Source organism: Eucalyptus grandis, chromosome 5 (assembly GCF_016545825.1).
Source record: "Eucalyptus grandis isolate ANBG69807.140 chromosome 5, ASM1654582v1, whole genome shotgun sequence".
Classification (NCBI taxonomy): Eukaryota; Viridiplantae; Streptophyta; class Magnoliopsida; order Myrtales; family Myrtaceae; genus Eucalyptus; species Eucalyptus grandis.
In genome coordinates this window covers 26,891,729-26,913,916 of record NC_052616.1, presented here as the reverse complement: position 1 = coordinate 26,913,916, position 22,188 = coordinate 26,891,729, and the positions used below count along the sequence as shown (strand labels likewise).

The following is a 22,188-nucleotide window of genomic DNA, read 5'->3' as shown; positions in this document are numbered from 1 at the left end:
GCCAATAGTACATATCATATCTATAAAATGCATACTATGTCTCTCTATACATAATGATACCTGATCAATCCAGAAAATTACCATCCCCCCAGCCAAACCCATTGGGCTCACCATAAAAGATTTTGGGAATTTCAACCTCTGCTTAATTTTTTGGATTACTATGTCCTGGTTTTTGGTTTCCATTAAAAAGACTAGATCGGGCATTTCATGGGCCACTAGGGCTCGTAGCACTTGAACTGTTAGGAGATTGCCCAAACCCTGACAATTCCAACTAATTAGCTTCATTTGTCACTTAGTGGCTTTTTGGGGCAAGCCACCATAGCCCAACTATCAGCCCTGTCGACCTCATAAATCGGATTATCCATAAGATGGGAGTCATCAATTTCTTCAGTGAGCATAGAGCGCGATTCATAAGGAGCATACCTTTTAGCTTTCTTAAGAGGACTTGCTTTGATATGTAGCCTGGAACTCTTAGGTTTCTTTGATTTGGAGGAACCTACGTCGGGATCTTTAATAATTTCATGCTGATTTGGAATAGGAGCCTTCAGCTTGAGCGCCATATCTTCTTGGGGAGCAACAGTAAAGGTAGATTGATCACCAAGTTGATTTTTTCTTACTTCCATATTTGCTTGTTGTTGCTCAGAGTTGTGAAGAGTGAGAGGTAATAAAAGAGTTGAATTCTGAGGAGTTTCAGGTATGATTTCTTCTGTTCCATCTTGAGTAGGATCTAACTCATAAAAGGCTCGCCAATATGGACTGTGTTCTCGTACTTCTGCTCTTAACCATTGACCATAGTTGAACTTATCTTTCCCTTCCAGTTTAGTCTCATCAAAGGGAATAGCTGTATAGTACGTTGCATAATGGCCAAGAATACCACAGGAATAGCAATAGTGGGATAAACGTTCATATCGAAAGTCAAGCCATATGTTCTTTCCATCTAGTCGGATCAGTTTCCCAGGTTTCAGCGGTTCTTGTAAGCTAAGTTCCACACGAACTTTGGCTGCTCTTATTTATGTGCCTTCTCTATTTCCACATTTTACTTCCTGCACCTTACCTATGTTCCTCACCGCTTTACTTATCATTTCCTCTGTACATTGTTCTAAAGGGAGACCAAAAACTTGCACCCAAAAGGCACAAGTGGTGAAGTCATAACAGTGTAATGGAGTGTTTGGTATCCAGGGTTTCACAATAACAAGATGGTTCGAGAAAAGCGAAGGACTATTGTCTATAACAGTGTTTAGATTGCTGGGCGATAAAATGAAGAGAAGGGACCCTATTTATGCATGAACCATTTGATTACAACCTCACATCTCCCCTTATCTAACAGTGAATATTCATCTTTCCATCTACGGCCGGCTTTAATTACAAAGAATACTCTGGAATACAAGTGTATATTTCTCATATTGCCCCAAGAATATTTTGCAGTACACATGAGGTTCATAGGCCCTTAGAAGCTTCAAAAATTATCTGGTCATCTTGGCCACTTCTTTGGCCCATTGAGTCTTGAAATCTCTAGTCCGTGATACGTGCACAATGAGATATTATACATGTTCGGTGATGTATGAGTCAACCGAGTTGAGATTGAGCGTGCGGTGCATCATACACACCAGCCATGCATAATACATTTATACAGACTGCCATTGTTTCGATGCTCTCGAGCCTGCTATAAGTCGCACATGCACTTCGACTTCTTACCAAATTGGATCGAAAAAGAGTGCTAACATGTGCATCTGCATAGTTTTTATGGCTTAGGAAACTTCTTGAGGGACAATGCGGCTTCGCAATTATTGATATTTTTTTTTTCTTTTTGGGTTTAGAAGAGAGTATCGATAGTTTACTAAGCATAATAAAATGCTTTAACATTGAAGTGAAACTACACTTTTAGCTTAGATTTAATTTTAAAATAGCAATTAGTCTTCACGATGCATTCGTTTTTATTTTAAAAATTGAAATATATCAGTTTTATTTTGTGGTAAAAGATACTCATTAGGTATGTTCTCATGAATTACAGCAACGACACAAATAAAAAATAAAAAGAGATGAGATCTTTCAATTTTTATACTTTATATAATTTTAAATTCGAAATTTTCTTAATTGTCTTGCTGTCATACAAATAACCATGGTTAAGTCTATTCTGTAACTGTAACCAAATAAGACATGGTCGCGCATCAAATCCATGTAGTGTTTTTATTAGATAAAAGATAGACCTAACAAATTATTAGGGTCATTTTGTTTCCTGAAAAATAAATTAATTAAAAAATAAATTCATAAAAATGATTACTTATATCACTTATAAATATGGACAAAAAAAAAGTTTCATGGTCTACAAAAATCTAGGGATAAATCAATAGTTATCGGTAATGAAAATATTGTTTTAATGGTTAGTTATTTCAAGCGATACAAACGATTATCTTTGCGAAAATATTTTTCAAATCATTTATTTTTCGTGAAACAAACGAAATCTTGGAGTCTTGTTAACGAGTGTCCCAATTTATTGCTAAGTACAACTAATAAGAAATATTTCAGTTTCTAAAGTATTAATTACACAAATTGTTGCTTATAAAATGTTATAGGCATTAGCTACCAAAATCTTAGTTGCTGTTAAGAGTGAGTATGGTCCCAATCCAAGTTGGGAATTGGACCAAATTAGATCGGACCAAGCAATATAGGGTAATTTTGTAGAAATCAGTCCAGTTCGTAATTCCCAAAATTTAGGACGGATGAAAATCAATTAGATTCCCAGTACCTTGAGCAAAACCGAATTGGTGGAACAATATAAGCCTCGTCAACAACGTCAACGAGATAGTAATTGTCAACATACATCTAACCGGCAGGGAATGAAATCGACAACCCAAAACACCACGATCTCTTTTGCCAATTACATTCGCTTCGCTTGTGTACAGCAAAACACTAGCAAAAATCACTCTCCTTCATTGCGAGATAGAAATCCACATCAAACCTAACTAAGGCTGCAATAGATGATCTACTCCACCGTAAACCTCTAGAAACCCACTCGATCATCAGGACGGAAAACTTCCAAAACACAAGTAAGAGATAAGACAAAGAGAAAAGAGAGAGAGAGGACTAACCCCAATATCAGGAGCTGGAAACTGATCCTATCTGGTCCGGTTCTTAATTCAAATGTGGAACCGACTCACCTTGAAACCAACAAAGTTATTATCAACCCAATACTTTGATTCTTGGATCTGACCCAGAAAAGGAAAAACAATAACTGGGATTCTTAAATACATGATAATCTTAGTGGACTCACTTACACCCTCTAACTTTCCGACAAGACTGATAAGAAGGAAAATTTACGGATGGAATATCAAAACTCGGACATACAGAAGGAATCCAGTTTATCTCACTGATGACATGATCACACTGGCAAAATCATAGATTTAGTAATTATTTACAAGAAATTTACTAATAACTCGTGCCGTGTTGTTGCTTGATGTGGGGGGCGGTAGGATTCTGAGGAGAAGGAGAAGGGAAGTTCTGTGGCGGGGGCGGAGGATATCCCGCCGGTGGCAGTGGCGGAGGAGGATACCCAGGCACCGATGGCGGCATCGGAATTCCATTGGCCGTGCTGGGCTCCTGTGCTGCAACGACGTGGCCTTCTTCTTTGCCCCTTCGCTTGCCCACGCGGTAGCATAAGCAGCACAGGATGACGAGGAAGATCACCGACGGGAGCGAAACGATCACGACGTACCCCATTTCTTGGCTTCTTTCCTTCGGTTCTCTTCTTCAGGAGTTTCTCTGAATCGAATCGAGAGTTGATGGATATGGCGATGAATCGCGGATTTCTTTTCATTTTAAGGGGGAGTGTTGGGATGGAAAGTCAACAATTGAGAACAAGTCTACGGAGAGCCCCAGGAGAATTAGATTTTTATTTTTATTTTTATTTTTTTGACGACCAGGAGAATTAGATTGAGCGAAGCAAAGGAAATCTGTGTCCAGCTTCTTGCCGGCTCTCGTGCGTTGGAAACAACAAATTGGCGGTCTTTCCATCTCCATGCATATTATAAGAAAAATATGTGACATGGGATGACAACGACTACCTCGTTTTTTTTTTTTTTTTCGGTAAATGTCTAATCTATTAAATGGCCGGTTTGAAGATGTAAATTTTAGATCACAGATCCAAAAAATGTCATAGTCAATTCACAATCTTATCGGGTTCAAATCCCCACATTCTCAGGAGGATTGAGGTGGGGACGATTTCATTTCAAGAGTGGGTTTCGACTCCCACGTCCTGCAATGAGACAAAAGCAAAAGTCTGAGAGTGAGTGTTAGAATAAGATTAAAGTATGACAGACAAAAAAAAAAATCCCAATCTTATCTAATTCTGGAATACCACATTTTCTTTTGTCTCATATGATATTTGCTCATTAATTTCATATAATTTGTGGTTGTTTTTATAATTTCTATTTTTAACCCAAATACTTATATGTAATGTAATTTTTTTCTAGCAAGCATAGGCTACCGGTCATAGCTTCTAACGCCTAAAATTGGTCGGACATATTAAGGAGAGCCACATATGGGGTATGTGTTCTCAATCAACAATGTTTCCGAAAATAACATAAAATTTACAAAGCTAAAAAAATTATCAATGATTTCATTCTTTGCGAAGACACTATCAATATTTGTGAAAGCTTTAAAAAAAAAAAAAGGTGAAATGATATCCACAATATCAATCTTTGCGAAGAGATTATCAATATTTGCGGCAATATAAGAAATTCATCACCTGATATCGGAAATATGTCTAGAATTTTAACAAATTTATGACCTCATATCTGTAATTTCAAGACAACTACAAAAATTAACCATTTGGAACTATTGGTGAGATGAAAATTACTTTAGTTTATAAAAAAAAAAAAAAATTGTGAAAAAAAATAATTTAAATTAAATAGATCGACTTGAATTTTTTAATGATATGAACTGAAAAAGTATTCAATGTATAAGCTTTAAATTAATAGTGGTGGTTTGGAAGTAGTCTGCAACTAGCAATAGACATGCCTCGATTAGTACATCATTAGCCATAAGCGCAAAGACGATTAATCTTAGGTGAAATCGCTGGTTTCATATCACTAACAAGATGCTTTGTTCCATCGAGTCAATATAGGATGCTTGTCATGTCCCTTTTGAATACACTTTTTTATTGCTTAGGAACTTCATATGATTCTAATCGTAGTCTTAAATATAGCTCTTTGTTTTGATTAGCATTATTTTGATGTACTATTTCAACATACACAGGTGGTTTGGAAAAGTTTTTTTTTTTGGTAAAGTAAGAATATATTGATTTAAACCAAACAATACAACTCGGAAACTGACATAAAAAACTTACACTTAACGAGGTAACAAGCCAGGTCAAGTGGAAGGATGCCAGGAAAAGGAAGCCAAAAGCTACCAAGGTAGCAACAAGAGGCCAAATGGCATCCACGAAAGAGCCAAATAGAAAGAAAAGCTACAAGAAAATACAACCAGACAAGCGAAAACAGCCAAAAGGAGCCAACGGACAATAACAACACCAACCCTCCGAAAGAAAAGGCAATGAGACCTTGACATGCTGGTAGGCGACAAAACGGCAAAGGCCGAAGCACTTAGTTCGCAAAGATGGCCGGGTCAATACCCTAAATTCGTTGAGTTCTTCTATTTCTTGGAGTGTTTGTCACTTGGCTAAAGGAGATGGCTTTGTCCCTCACAACTTTAAGTAGGTGGTTCTTCATGATAGGCACAACGAGAGTCTTGCCCCGAAAGAGAATGCCATTCCTAGTTTTCCAAATAAGATGGCAAAGCGCAACGAAGGAAAATCTAGCAATCGCTTGAGAGAAGTCATCGCCTGAGAGAGCTTTAAGGGCCCAAGAGATAGTATCTTGCCATTGTTTGGTACCATGCCATATAAGGTTGCATTTAGAAGCCCAAAACGAAGCCAAGCCAGCAGTAATTGGGCACCCAAAGAAGAGATGATTAATGGAATCCGGTCTAGAGTTACAAAAAACACAAGCACCATCAGGGATCCTACCAAAGGAAAGAAGAAAGACCTGAGTAGGAAGACGGTTCCTTGTGATGAGCCACAAATGGAATTGGTGCCTCGGGGTAATAGATTTACTCCACACAAAGGAATGCCAAGGAACCACATTACGCTTCGCACGAATAGCCTCCCACGCCGAGGCAATAGAGAAAACGCCTGAGGTAGTCTCAAGCCACGAAAACCGATCCGAGGATTGGGACAACAAAGGCAGCGTGTGACCCCACTCTTCAATAATACGCTTAGTTGCTAGGCCTAGAGCGGAGTATAAATCAACAACCGAAGCCTGCCTAGACAGACCCGATCGGTAAATGTACATGTCAGAGAAGACCAAGTTGAGGGGGCCTTGTGGTAACCAAGGATTAAACCAGAGATAAACCGCTTTGCCATCCCCTATATGCCATAGAAAGAATCGTTGAAAGTCCTTCCTCAGAGCAAAAAGTTTCCTCCAAGCCCAAGAGCAAACCGTACAGATGGTTTGGAAAAGTTTTTATTGTTTAATTCACTATCTTTATTGCATAATGTGTAATTATGTATTGCAAATCCAAATACTTTCTTATTAATATGATTAGCAAGTTTTTCGGAAGCAATCATCGACAAAAGCCTCGAGAATTTATAGATGACTTGGTGACGAAATCAATCACTTTTATGCTCCATAAATTTTATTTTCTTATGGGTCTTAAGATGGGTCTAGTTGGCCCGGTCCAGCGGGCTAGCAATATCTTCATGTGGGGGCATCGGAATCCTATGATCTGTCTCGGATTTTCCGCCCTCCTTTGGAACATGAAAGGAACATTCGCCTTTTACAATGGTCGTCAAAGTCCTCCCTTGATCATAGGGCCAATTCCATAAAAAAGCACAAACTTTAGGGTTTGGGACAAATCTGGCCCGAACTTTATTTTGTCTCAAAAAAAAAGCACCAACTTTTATTCGTGTCCCAAATCTGGCCTGCCGTTAACTCTCCTTCACGGTCATCCGACCTGGCATTTCCACATCAAATATCTAACAAGGAAAAATTGTTCTGGGCTTTCTCTTCTTTCTCTTCTTCTCTAAACGCACGGCTCATGAGTTTGGGGAAAAAAATTTCTAGGGTTTCATTTCGTCAGTGAGTTTGGGCGTGAGAGTCTTCAATCCGTTGGAAGATCTCGCGCACTAGCTTGCTCGGTCATTCTCTCACACGGAGACGCTCGCTCTTGTACATACACACGTTCGATCGCTCGAAGACGTCCTTTCCGTCGGAAGTTTTGACCTCGAAGGATTTATGCTTCCTCAAGGTCGAAGGACAGAGCATCAAAAGGTATTCTTCTTCTCCTCCTCCTCCTCCTCCTTCTGTCTACGGTTTCCTTTCTTCAACGAATAAGTGCGCGGGCAATCTTCAATCCGTTGGAAGATCTCGCGCCCTGACTTGCTCGCTCATTCTCTCACACGGAAACTGTCACTCTCGCACATATTCACACGCGTTCGCTCGGAGACATCGTCTCCCTCGAAAATTTTAGGCTCGAAGGATCTGTGCTTGCTTAAGGGTTGAAGTCGACAGAGCGTTGAGAGCGTTGAAGGCATTCAACTCTTTGCTATTGGACATATTAAATTACGGTCACCATGTGCTCGATGGTTTGTCTAGAAGTGATCTACCTCACAGGAACTGAAGTTGAAATTTTCTAGGCTTAATGAACTTGTGAATTTGCTAGGTCTTTAGAATCTTATGGCTTGGAATGAATTTGATCATGGCCATAGGTGGATATGTCATGACTTGGGAGTCTTGGACTTTGTTAATACTTTCACGCCTATCGGGTAATTTGTCTTCTGTTGTCTACAGGGGCATATGAAGAATGGGTGATAAAATTTGGAAAAATAAGACTTGTCCATCCTAATGGAAGTGTAAAAGTGCAGCGTGCTAAGGTGAAGTGTCGTGTTTGTGGGGAAGAGAAACAGAGGAGGATTGATAATGCTTGTAGAGCTCTACGACTTCTTCGGACGGCTTGCGTAGTTTGGCCAAATTCAGCCACGGAGGTGCTTTTAGCTGGGTCATTTGATGGTTGAGCCACCCAGGTTAGTTCTCATTATTGGGATCTATGTAGTTCATGGTAAACTTTGGAGTAGTTGTGATTTTCTGTTGTGATATATTTGCTTTGAGCAGTTTAGCTACTGGAGTTATAAAAATCGAAAATTCTTTATGAAGATATGAATGAAAGTTACTAAATCAGAGTAGGCAAACATCATCTATGAGCTAATTATTGAACTTATATGCAAATTTTATGTCATGTTTAAAAATATTTTACTGAGGCATTTCCAGAGAAGTGGAACATTTTGTTAGGATAATGATTCGATTGACAAAACCACTAGACACTTAAGTTTTCTAGGAGAATTGCCTCGTAAACATTTAAAAGTATTAGGAAGGACACTTGGGCATTTAGTACATCATGATTTTTCTAATTAGTTCGTAGATCAAGACAATCAATCTAAGCCACCTGGGAATTTATTATGCTTAATTGGACAGCTTGGGTGTTTTATTAGAACTGTCAAACTATGCATGTAAATTGTAAAAAATGAGACTTACAAAGCAGATTGCGAAACGAGGGAAGTTTGGTACTTTGCAAGTATCGCTTCACCAATATAAGTTACATGTTACATGATAGTACACTTTCCCCTAACATCATGCTGGTTATTTATAGTTATCTGCAATGTGCAAAAAAAGAAACAGAAATGCTGCAGCTAATATTTTGAGCCATAAATATAGTATAAAATTTGATTTGCCCACTTTCTTTGGTCTATTTGCTAATTCCATAGGATCTTGGTCCAGCTTAAACTTGGCCTTTTGCACTTCACCACATTCATCTTATGGAAGATTTAAAAGGAGCAGAATGCCTAAGAGCTCGTGGTACAAATCCTAAGCACAAAATGTCCCATAAACAAGATACAATTCACTTTGTAAACAGAGTAGCCTGGCTGCAATCAACTCTTCATTCATTGTCATGTCTACGATCATATTTTTTTGGGAAGCTCAAATTTCCTTACTCCTATTTTATCATTTTGGATTAGTTCAAATAGTTATGTATTTCAAATGGGTTGTTATGTGTTTAGATATTGGGAGCCGAACTTATTCTTTTCTTTAGAGCTTCGATCAATAAGCTATTGTTGTGTGAAATGCTTCTTCACAATGTGAAGTGTGTCGTCACTTTTTATTATGCCTTACAAATAGTAGAGTTATTGTTGTCTTACTAGGAATTTGATTAGCATGATAAGTCCGACATTGAACTTTAAATGTCTAATTTTTTGCTCTACCTCTGTTTTATAGGATTGGGCTAGTTGGGATTCTAGGTTAATTGTCGTTTTACTTGTGGAGAATTGAAGTGTTGCAAGTTGAATAAGAAGTAATGGTGAGTTCATTCAATTGTTCACCCTTTACGTTTGAATATTGTTTTTAGTTTCCAGCGTATGACTTTGTGTTTTTACACAGAATGAAAGTGACAAAGACGAGGGTTCATTAGACTTATGTGATAATGAACTATATATATCCGATGATGAAGAGATCAATACAAGGGAGATGAGGAAAGAATTTAGGGAAGCAATAATAGAGGAGGTGGATGATAGTAGAGACTTACCTGAAGGTTCCATCGATATAAGAATGGAGGAGGAGGTTGGTGATGTTCCACACGATAGGGGGGATGATGATGAAGATGCAATATTGGATGATGAACTTCTAAGTGGTCCCGATATTGATGATTTTGAAGAAACTAATAGCACAATTGGACAAATGGTTAATAGGTATGATCCTATGTGTGACCATAATGAGAATATGTTTAGTCTAGGCATGAGATTTGAATCTCATGAACAGTTCAAGAATGCTGTGCGAAAATATGCTGTGATTAATGGATTTAACATTTTTTGGCCAAGGAGTCAAAAGAAAAGAATGGAAGCAAAGTGTGCAAGTGGCTGTGGTTGGAGGTTGTATGGTAGTTGGGTTCAAGCTGAGAAAACTTTTGTAATAAAGAGAGTTGGAAGTCTGCATAGCTGCAATAGAAGCCTCACAAACAGGCAAGCCACTTCTACATGGCTTGCTCGAGAGTACATGCCTAAGATTAGAGCCAGACTCACTTATTCAGCTACTGAAATGCAAACAGATGCAAGAGAAAGGTTTGCCCTGATCCTTAACAAAAAAAAATGCTATAGAGCCATATGGACAGCCCTTAGTCATATAAGAGGGCCTATAGGAAAGCAATATGATATGCTAAGATCTTATTTGGAGGAGCTCAAGAGAGTTAGCAAAAATGGAACATTCATGATGGAGGTCAACCCAGCAACCAAAGTATTTGAGAGGTTTTATGTAGGCTTTGATGAGTTGAAAAATGGGTTTTTAGCAGGATGTAGGCGCGTCATAGGCTTGGATGGGTGCTTCCTTAAGACCGGATTGAGAGGTATGTTATTATGTGCTATTGGACGAGATGGAAACAATCAAATGTTTCCAATAGCTTGGGCAATTGTGGAAGTTGAGTCCGAGGCATCATGGACTTGGTTTCTCACTCGGTTATTTATTGACTTGAATGTGGGCACAGGTGAAGGTTGGACTTTTATCAGTGATAAGCAAAAGGTGATATCTCACTTTTTTATTTTACATTACACTACACTAGTACAATCATTGATGTGACATATTTCTTTTTCATTGGTTGATTTTGGTTGCAGGGATTAATGAATGCAGTTTCATGGCTATCGCCACAAGCAGAACATCGAAATTGTGCAAGACATACATATATATATATATATATATATATATATGGAAAAAAAAACAGCATAAAGGGGATGCTTTGAAGAATCTCTTCTGGAGGGCTGTGAGGTGTACTTTTGAAGCTGATTTTGACCTGGTAATGGCAGATTTGAAGATGGAATGCCCTAAAGGTTATGAAGACTTCATGAGACAAGACCCTAAGCACTTCTGCAGGGCTTTCATTAGGACAGGTACTAAGTGTGATGTAGTTGAAAATAATTTAAGTGAGACTTTTAACGGATACATTTGCATACCGAGAGCAAAACCCATTCTTGAGATGCTTGAAGAAATACGAGCCATGTTGATGGAAAGGATGACAGAGAGAAGCCAATTAATGGTTGATCGAATGGATCCAATTTGCCCAAGAATTAGAATGAAGTTGGAGAAAACTAAACTGGAGTCTAGGTATTGTTTTGCTAGAGCATCTTTGGGGAATAAATTTGAGGTTGAAGGGGATGGCAATAGATTTGTGGTTGACTTGGCTAGAAAGACTTGTGCTTGTAGGGAATGGGATATCTCTGGAATACCATGTAGACATGTCATATGTTGCATTGCTTTTATGAAGTTAGAGATCAATGATTATGTTGATGATTGCTTTAAGAAAGATGCTTATGAAAATTGTTATAAATTTCCCTTCCCGGTCATGAATGGGGAAAAATGTGGCCCAAAGTTAGTGGTGAGCCAATCAAACCCCCACCTTACAGAAGGAAAAGGGGTAGAGAGAAGAAAAATAGAATCAAGGATAAGGATGAGCAAAGTAGTGATGGTAAGAAGTTGAAAAAAGTTGGAATTCAAATGCAATGTTCAAATTGCCTTCAATATGGGCATAACAAGAAGACATGCAAGAATCATATGACATCAAGGCCACCCAAAGTATGTCTTATTGGACAATTTTGTAATTGTTAATTAAGATTTTTGTTGGGTTGTTATGAATGATAACATTGATATTTCTTGTGTTTTTCCACATGTAGGCAAAAAGAGGAAGACCAAAGAAAGTTGATGAAGCTAGTGGTGCGCCATCTAATAGGGACTCCACTATCATCAGGTTATGGACTTTTCATATCTTTCATATCATGTGTATATTGTCATTAATGTTTTATGCTCATTTTGTTTCTTTAGGCTCGACAAGGAATTCTTATTTAAGGGTAATCTCTATCTAAAGTTATATATATATATATATATATCAAAAAGAAAAGTGAGTTCATTTGTTTTTTTTTTTCTTGTAGATGCCTGGTAGTGATAGAGTTATTGACATTGGAGGTCCATCTATTTCCAAGAGGCAGACAAGAGCAAGGAATGTCGTTGAAGTTTCACTAGGCCAATCTTCCATTGATGTCTCGGAACCTCCATGCACTCAAGAATCTGGAATTTGTGGTTAAAGATGCCATTGTGGACCTTGAAATGCTTGTGTAGTGCCTACTACTTGATGTTGAGTTGTAGACTAAAAAGTGCTAGTTTGATGTTGTCTATAGGTTAATTTGGCTATGCATTGTGTTTGGGGATTTGGCAATGTCCTTTTGTATTTGCGATATTTTTGCTATGCACTATGTGTTTCAGCTGGTTCAAAGCTTGACAAAAGTGAGTTTGGAACATTTGGATTTTGCAAACTTAGTTTTTGTAGTTTACATCTTCAAAGGAGAGGTTGATTTGAATCTTGTTGAATCAGTTTCTAGCTTATGAATATTCTTCGCATCGAGTGCAAACTGGTTGAGCTGATCAGGAGCAATGTGATTTGTAATTTACACCTCGGCATGCTTGAATAATTGTGCATATGGTGTGGCATGATAAGCGTCTCGAATTCTGGAAATGTAGGCACTATGGCAGGATGAGGAGGGAAATTTCCACAACGACAATGCAATTCGACGATAAGACAAGGGAAATAGATTCGGTTTTAGCATTTTTCTTCCTTACACAATTTGCGCAGGCTTGACCATGTACATATAGTTGTATTTGCAGATGTTAGCATCAGTCTTGTTAATTTCAGTCTTGACTTTTTGACACTTACTCATTAATATCATCAACCAACTTCAATTCAACTTGCTGGGACATACCGCTCCTGCCCAGGCTGGTTCGCTGCTCTTGGTAGGCCCATTTCTGGACTATTGGATGACAAGCAAGAGAGTTGACGCTTATGACTACACCCCAGATTCTGTGGTAAGCCTACATATTCATAGTCTTTAAAGTAACATTTTAGTTGTCTGCACTGCAATGGACCGAGCCTCGCTCTCTCCAATCTTGTGCTACAAGTAATATATGTAATGTACAATTTCCTTGCTCCGAGTTAGATTCGTAGATGAGGCTAGCACTTTGTTGAGGTATATTCGACAGGTGTTTAACCTGATTTATTGGACATTCTAGGAATGTGCTTGCCTATATTTGACCTGTTGATGAACCATATGCACCTTCCTACTTTGTTGTTGTTCTTGTTGGAGTTCGAAACCGATGTTGGCCTCCTTACGCTTTTATTTACCGGGGACCGGATAACTTTCATGACCAGTATGGATGTCGTGGATATCATACACTTAATATATGGGATTTTGATATTGCTTCTTTGATTTTGCTTCATCTTTGAGTTTCCTAGCCACAGAAAATTGATGTTTCATAAGAGGGAAACATAAAGACTGGAGGTTGTGTTGAATGATAGCATAAGAATGGGCAGTTACTCTATTAAAGCTTCTCAATTAGTTCTAATCACGAAGAGCAGTTACTCAACTCTTGCTTTTCTTGTTGGATTTTGCAGATGTTTGTTATTCTATCTTGCACCATTGCTGTGGGGACTAATCTCAGCCAGTTCATCTGCATCGGTAGATTTACTGCTGTTTCTTTCCAAGTAATTGGCCATATGAAGACTATCCTTGTCTTGATCATGGGCTTCCTCTTCTTTGGGAAGGAGGGTCTCAATCTCCAAGTAGTCATCGTCATGATCATAGCTGTAGTTGGAATGATCTGGTATGGCAATGCGTCATCTAAGCCTGGGGGGAAGGAGCGCCGAAGCCATTCACTTCCTACCAGCAGACAACATAAACACGGTAGTTTGTCGGAGTCCACCGAAATAGATGGGAAAGTTTGAATATTAGTGATTGCCACTGAGTGAACATACAAGATAGCTGATTCCAACTTATCATCTGAGATTAGAAAACCAGTGTTCCTTTTCTTCTCCATTGTTTTTCCTCATTGAGTTATTCTTTGTTGTCCCCAAGCCGCTCCAAGGGAACAGATCTTGCTGAATAGGTTTAGTTGTGCTGCAAAAATTTTCCCTGCTTGATCATATAAATTATAGTAATTAAATTGTTGCTAATTTCATAATTATAAAAAGGTTTGGTTTCTTCATTCTTCTTTGTGGAGCAAGCTTGTCCAGGCTATTCTCTGTTCTTTGGCTTAAAGGCAGCACTTCATGCATGCTGCAGCTTTCAGTCCCAGTCATTTAGGGTTCCTACTTTGGTGAAGTGACTTTTTATTGAGAGGTCATCTATCTCTATGTAAAATTGCTGTAACAGCAGCTCCATGGTCTGTTTGAGGGGATGGACCATAACGGATGGTGGCGTTTCCATTTTTCCCACAACTCTTATGTAAAATTGCTGTAACGCACAAAATGGTAAAGCTTTACAATTAACGGACAAGATATATTTCTTTTTCCTTTTTTTTTTTCCTATTCGATTGGTCATCGAGGAGTTGGGATCGATCACCCAACATCCGAGGCGAAGATTCAGACAGCAGAGGCTAAAATAGAGAATAGCCTCTTTCTCTCGTCTGCTAATCCGAGAATGACAGTGAAACAAAAATGTGCAATGAGCAAAACGTGCGATGAGCAAAGGAAGGTGAATGTGTCCCCTAGTCAGTTCATGTGGCACGATAAGGGTTGAAGATTCTAATATACACATAACATTACCTCAACAGGACAATCTGGTGGACCAAGCAAATATCGAGTAAACGAGACAGGGATGCCAGATAGATCAACGTCCACGCCTTCGTGGCTGTCAATGAAAGATTCAAAGGTGGAGGCTAGTAATGTACAACCAAAAACCGAAAAAGACTAGGCTAGTAATGTACAACCAAAAACCGAAAAAGACTGGAATGCGAATCTTGGACTTGTCGATTGTTATCAAAATTGAACATCTCAATGGCTTCCACGGAAGGAATGTAAGAGGATAAAGAAGATAAAGCCCCTCGTCACCGCAAAACGCCCAAATAACCGGTGTCCTTTCCCCCACGATTTGAAGTATTATCGTCTAGCATTAAAGTAGTTCGGACCTTTGCAAGTCCACTTTAGATGGCGACAATTATATGCAAGTTGGGTACTTAACATTCATCTATTGATCCCCGAAGTTTCATATGCCCGAGTGACAGCCGAATTTTGATGGCAACACGATATACTATCACATCCCATAAAAATGACAGAATACATGTCCAATTTACTTGCAAGTTGTATGGAATCCATGACATTGTTAGTTATGGTCTAAGTTTCATAGCTGTTGGTGAATGTGCCCCCATTGATTCAAAGGCCTAAAATTTGTTGAAAAGACGCCAATCAATGTGGTATATACATATCAAAAGCCTGGCATAAGTTTACAATTGTGTAAAAGAAAAGGGCAGAAGGATCTATGTAATCATCCTCCATCGGTTATAAGACAACGAATCTTCTCGTGTAAATGTTTGTGTCAGCTCTCTCTTTCGGATGGCTTTGTGATAATGAGCAAGTTATTCTCATATCCATTGTTATGAACAATTGGCCGCAATGGATCGATCCTCCATGTTCCATCGACTATGAACTTTATCTACATCAGGAAGACCACGGAGGTTATGAAGCTCATCCAGAGACAGCAATTGCTTGTAATTTTAGATCGCCTTAGACTAAATTGAGAGAAGACCTACCTCATATCTTCCAGGATACAACTGAAGGCACATGGAGAAAACTCCGATGCTCGACTTCTCCATCTTTCCCTGCAATGAAGCACATTACTCTACTGAGCATCATTTAGAGAAAGCTACTCGTATGTATGAACCACAGAACATAAATCTAAAAGCATGAAGTCTGAAGAACTCTCGACTCATATAAAGCGGATCCCGACCCCCTTTCTTTTAACCAGTGCACATGATGGGATAATATACGCATTGGTGAGGATTAATCGAGTTGATATGTTTAGATCCAGTGTTAAGACAAAAACGAAACTTTCACAAAGACAAAAAGAAGAAACGTTATTAAGTTAAATTTGTTAAGACGCCAAAGGCTTGAGAATCACCGATGCTTCAAACAAAAGGTTGACTGCCTGATTTTTTAAGGCAAGATGGACTAGACATGCATTGACCGCACAGATAATAACATCCTACAAAAATGCTTTGCGGACCTACTCAGCATGGATGAAACAACAATTTAATAAACTTGAAAATTATGAGTAAAGATCGATTCATGTGCCTGATTCACTCGATATCATCCAATATGGGTACAAAAGATATGAAGCCATGAGGCATTTTCATAGTCGTGGTACCAAACTTCCACGAGCAAAATTGAAATGTAAAACTCATATGTACGCCACAACTAGAGCTCCACGGGCATTATACCATGCTATTGCAGGTAGATTCTAATTTGACTGCCTATCACATCTGCAATGATTTGAATACCAGTCCATACTAGCTAAACTGCTCAAAGCAAATATATGGTGCAACCAAATAGTTCACAACAGAAAATCACAACTACTCCAAAGTTTACCATGAACTACATAGAACCCAGTGATGAGAACTAACCTGGGTGGTTCAACCATCAAATGACCCAGCTAAAAGCACCCATTTTTCGAATCGATATCATCCCAAAAGGAGACCAATCCAGCCTAAATGCGTTACTAGCAACAAACAACTCTATCCTCAAGCTAACACTCCTAAAGGCACCCCGAATCGATTCTCGGGGCACAACAAGCACCATCCTGGGTATCACCTCTTGATTTTGGATTACTCTAGAAGGGATTTGACAAAAGAAGAATTCTAGCTCAAAAGCAACCATATGTTTACATATTATATATTATATAAATACCCGCTAAATTCTTAAAAAATGCATTTTTTAATCATATCGAACTCGTTAAGGAAAAAGAAAGGAAGAAAGAAAGTGACTGAGCTCACCTTCCATTGGAGATTTCGTTCTTGCCGATGAACCCAAAGAAAGGGCCTTGATTGAACTCCTCGAGCTTCTTCGCTTGAAATACTGCTGCAGTTCCTTGGCCTTCGCCTCGGAACTCCAGCGTTATCCCGCCGCCGTCCTCCACAGCCGCCTTTGCCGCCCCCTGGGCGGCGGCGGCTTCGGCTGCTGGGGCGGCGGGGCGACCGCGGACGATAGCGGGGAGGAGGAGGGGGGGCGGCGAGGGGGACGGGCCCGAGGGGAGGGGCGACGGGCCGCCTCGGGGGCCCTCGGTGCGGGAGCTGCGGATGGTGGTGGCGACGCCGACGACGCCGGGCCTCGAGGCGGCGGAGGAGGAGAATCGGAAGAAGGGGGCGGAGGGGGAGGGCGGGATTTTGAGGCACGGGGCGGAGGAGGGAATGCACATGACGACGGAAAGGACGTCTTCAAGCGATCGAACGTGTGTATGTACAAGAGCGAGCGTCTCCGTGTGAGAGAATGAGCGAGCAAGCTAGTGCGTGAGATCTTCCAATGGATTGAAGACTCCCGCGCCCGAACTCACCAACGAAATGAAACCCTAGAAAATTTTTTCCCCAAACTCATAAGCCGTGCGTTCGAGAAGAAGAGAAAGAAGAGAAAGCCCAGAACAATTTTGCCTTGTTAGATTATCGACGTGGAAATGCCGGGTCGGATGATCGTGAAGGAGAGTTAACGATAGGCCAGATTTGGGACGCGAGTGAAAGTTGGTGCTTTTTTTCGAGACAAAATAAAGTTCGGGCCAGATTTGTCCCAAACCCTAAAGTTCGTGCTTTTTTATGGAATTGGCCCCTTGATCATATGAGGTGCTACATACTTCTGCTTTTGCTTAACTTTAGAATATTTTATTAATCTATAATATATATATATATATATATATATATTTAACTTCTCCTTAAATTAGTGTTTATATTGTAATGGCTACCATTGCAATCTATTTCAAATTGCTTTGCTGCAGTGGTTAAGAGATTTAAGGACTTAGTATTTACACAGTTAATTTGTACGGACTGTTGTTGTGATTTTTTTACCTATTTTCTAATCCAACTCCCTAATTTTTTTATATTTAATATTCTTTTCGTCGCAACCATTATGCTAGTCTACTCGTATCATAAGCTATTAAATTATGCAAGGAGAAAATGTTTAAAATTATGACAATGGAAGTGAATTTCAAGAGTTATTTTCCTTTTTAGCTAAGTAATTTCATTTTCCAATTTTAACCAAGCAATTTCAGGTCAATATTTTGGGCATTCTAAAATAAGAAAACCAATACATTTCACTTAATACGAGTCCTCCTCAATTCATGGTCGATCACAGATATCTCAATATAAATTTTCCACTTAACTAAAAGCTGGTAAAAGTATTAAAAAAAAAAAGTTCTAAACTTATCGTATTTATACAAATTTAATTCTAAACATTTTAATTGGATAAATTTATTTCTAAATTTTTTCATAGTGGTACTAATTGAGTCCATTCAACTAATTTTTGTTGGAGATCACTGTTATAGATGCTAGCCATCTTACTGACATAACCGCATTGATGTGGACAAATTTTATAATTTTTTTAAATATTTTTTTCTGAATTTTTAAATTTTTATTATTTTTTTCTCATATTTCTTTTTATATTTTTTCATCTTGGCTAATGAGGGTCGGGGGCCCTTGCCCAATCCATCATTGATCATAGGCAAGAGTCATGAGGCCCAACCTTCAACCTTGCAACCTTTGGCAAGGGCTCAACACTTGGCCAAGGCCACCCTTGTCGACCCTCGGCTAGGCGAACAATGGGTTGTTTGAGGGCCGCAACCCTCATCAACAACGAGCAAAGGTTCACAAGGCCTCGCCTAATGGTCAGTGAGGGTAGCGGTGACCATTGTCATCGACAATGAAAAAGTAGAAAATAGAAAAATAAAAGGAAAATATTAAAAACTATGTAAATTTTATCAACATCAGCATCGGCTGTCTTATATCAATCGTGCCACGTAAAACAACTAGTGTCAATGCCAACGATTTCCAATCAAAATTAGCCAAATAGACTTAATTAATACCATTGTGGTAAAGTTTAGGATTAAATTATTCAAATTAAAAATTTTATGATCAAATTAGTACCACTGCAATTGATTTATAACTTTTTTGGTACTTTCTCCTAAAATGCTTGACAGTGAAGTCATGGTACATTTGAATTTTTAGCTTGAAATTAATTTGCAAATAACAATTAGAGTTAAGACGAATGCCAAAGTTTTTATTTTTATTTTTATCAGAGGTGATTCATTATATGTTAAATGATCATCAAACAAAATAACATTGAAACAAAAAGAAGATCTGAGATGAATGACCCGAAAGGTTCCTAATGAAGAAATTACGAGTGACCTGATAGAAGAGAGTTAGTCTAATTAAGTAGCCTCCAGAAGCAAAAAGTTACTCCTATAAAAATTAAAACTAAGCTTAAAATGTAAGAAAGGCAAATAATGACCGATGGCAGATATCTCAACATAAATGTTAGACATAATAAAATGCTGGACGATGAATTCAAACTACACTGTTAGGTTTGATTATTGTATCTGGTCCGGAAAAGGAAAATGAAAAACTGGTATTCTTGCCGAACAGACCGATAAGAAGGAAATTTGCAAACGGAATATCAATAATCAGATAAACAGAACGAATGCAATTTATCTCACTGAAGGGATACATTTACAATGTCTTGAAACAAGGGCACTCATCATCCTCATGGAATTTCGGTTTATATTTAAAAAAAAAAAAACAAATTACTAATAACTGCTGCCGTTCTCTTGCTTTACGTAGGTGGGATTTGGATTATGAGAAGAAGGAGAGGGGAAGTACTGCGGAGGTGGCGGAGGAAATCCCGGAGGAGGCACGACCGTGCCGACTGGCGGGGCTGGTGGCGGCAGTGGCGGGGCAATGCCATTGGCGGCCAAAAACTCCTGCGACGCGAGGGCACGGCCTTCTTCTTGGCCCTTTCGCCTTCCCATGTGGTAGCACGCGAAGCACAGGACGACAAAGAGGATCAGCATCGGGAGGGAGACGATCACGACGTACCCCATTTCTGCGGCTTCTTCCTTTGCTCCTCTTCTTCAAGATCAAGAGTTTCTCTGACTCGGATCGGAGAGTTGATGGAAAATCTTGATGTGTGGTGGATTGTTTCTCAAGGGAAGTGTTGCGATAGAAAGTCGACTATTGCGAGAAAGTCAATGGAAAGGACATGGGGACTTGGTTGCGGGAAGCAAGAAACTTCTGCCCACCTTCTAGCCAGAACCGTTGACCACATGCTTTTTCGTGCGTTGTAAACAAAATAAAAATAAGTCACATGGGATGACAGCCGCTACCTCCGTTAGATCTCCGTGGGTGACTTATCTATACGAGGTGTTAAATGGTGGTGATCGATTTTAAGGTGGTAGGTTTCAAATAAAAAATATGAAAATCATTGTAGTTGATTCCTAGTCTTATCTAATTCTAAAATACTACGTTTCCTTTCGTTCTATATATATTTGCTAATTAATTTCATATAGTCAATTGCGGTAGGGATCTATCGATTTGGAATTTTTATTGTGGTATTATTCCAATAGTTTTCAAGAAGCGATCATGCGTCATAGTTAGTAACACACTAGGTCTGTTGCCCCAAGCGCAAAGATGCTTTGATGAAGTCCTGGTTTCTCACTGACATTGACCAGAAATTCCATGTTCCAACGAGTGGATGTCATACCCCTTTTAAATCCACTTCTGTTTATTTCTTGAGTAGCCCCTTTCATACGTTATTCTACTCATAGCTCTTTACGTAACTCTTTGTTTTATTAGCATTTATTTGATGAACTATTTTAGTGGTCTGAAAAAGTTTCAATTCTTGAATAAAAAAAATCCTAGACCAAACAGACAGAAAATGCTTCATAATATTTGTTTATTCTATACTTTTGCGTTAAAATTTCAAACCCACATTGGTTTTAAATTCGAATTCATTGTTAATTGTAAAATACTGCATTTCCGTTCAGTCCATATATTATTTACTCATTAATTTAATATAGTCTATGTTTGTTTGTACAAAGTCTATGTTATTTGTTTAACTCAAATATATATTTAAATTATATCTGGCTGGTATGATCTACTGGTTTTACCCTTAAGCGTCTAAATTTGGTCAAACCCGTTAAGAATGAGAGCCACATAAGGAGAATATGTTCTCAATTTACAAAGTTTCTAAAAAAATTTAAAATTCACCAAGCTAAAAAAGCTATTAACAATGTCTTTCTATGAGAAGAGACTATCAATATCGTGAAACAAAATTAACTAAACTAAAATAGCTCTCGATGATGTCATTTTTTGTGAAAAGACTCACTATTTGCGAAAATTAACAAATTTATCATCTCATATTGGAATAATATAGAATTCTAACAAATTTAACACTTCATATCTCTAACTTCAAGACAAATACAAAAATTAACACATTATTGGTTTGGGGCTTTTCATGAGACGGAAATTAATTTCATTTTGAGATTTGTTAAAAATTTTATGAGATAAAAATTATGCTAAAATAGGGACAATTGCACCATAAATTCTAAACTTATTGTGAAAATGCAATTGCGTTTAAATTTTTCAAAAAGCATAATCACGTTCTAATCAAAACAATTAAGCCTCTTCATTAACTCATTCAATTAGGCTATGGAAAATGCCGTCATGCCTTTTCTTATTATTTCCTCAAATCACTTGGCACTGATGTGATTCCACTGCATCGGGAAAAAAATTAAAAATGAAAAATGAAAAAAAGGATTAAAATTAAAAACGAAACGAAAAGGAGGATAAAAGAAAAAAGGATCAGAATTTTAAAGAAAAGCTTCTTTTTTTTTTAAAAGGCAAGCATGATTGAAATTGTAATTGCTCTAGCAGGGGTACCGCAATCGCCGTAATTTCAGTTCGCCTTTGGCGTTTCGGCGAGAAATCCTCAGTCTTGTACGGCAAAATCATCTCTAACATGGACTGATTCGACCATCTCCTTGTCTGACATCATGGCGGGGTCCCTCAAACGAATTCTACAACCCAAGCATGAGCTAATCAGAAAACGCTCCTCCAATATTGAACCCACTGAAAATTGCAAGCAATATTTGAACAAAATCTGTTAAAGATATAATAGATCAATGCACTATTACAAATATAATTAAACTTCCAATTTATCCCTTTAAAATAAATAAATCAACTTGAATGTAATGATATGAAACGAAATTGATATTAAACCAACAAAGTTTGAACTAGTAATTGT

General features: G+C 38.4%; 2 protein-coding genes across 2 annotated transcripts; both read left to right on the top strand.

The window, feature by feature from the left end:
- Nucleotides 1-9,572: 9,572 nt before the first annotated feature.
- Nucleotides 9,573-10,715, top strand: LOC120293792. The gene is made up of 2 exons (XM_039313538.1): nucleotides 9,573-10,552; nucleotides 10,709-10,715. The coding sequence occupies exons 1-2, from the start codon at nucleotides 9,573-9,575 to the stop codon at nucleotides 10,713-10,715; spliced, it is 987 nt and encodes a 328-aa protein (XP_039169472.1).
- Nucleotides 10,716-12,896: 2,181 nt separating this feature from the next.
- Nucleotides 12,897-13,860, top strand: LOC120293791 (UDP-rhamnose/UDP-galactose transporter 6-like). The gene is made up of 2 exons (XM_039313537.1): nucleotides 12,897-12,944; nucleotides 13,531-13,860. The coding sequence occupies exons 1-2, from the start codon at nucleotides 12,897-12,899 to the stop codon at nucleotides 13,858-13,860; spliced, it is 378 nt and encodes a 125-aa protein (XP_039169471.1).
- The last annotated feature ends 8,328 nt before the right edge of the window (nucleotides 13,861-22,188 follow it).

What these genes read in the sequence shown, in the direction of transcription:
- LOC120293792 (XM_039313538.1), top strand. Translation starts at nt 9,573, where the DNA reads ATGAGGAAAGAATTTAGGGAAGCAATAATAGAGGAGGTGGATGATAGT.
- LOC120293791 (XM_039313537.1), top strand. Translation starts at nt 12,897, where the DNA reads ATGACAAGCAAGAGAGTTGACGCTTATGACTACACCCCAGATTCTGTG. An exon ending in ACTACACCCCAGATTCTGTG is followed by an intron (nt 12,945 to 13,530) that starts GTAAGCCTACAT and finishes TGGATTTTGCAG; the next exon opens with ATGTTTGTTATTCTATCTTG.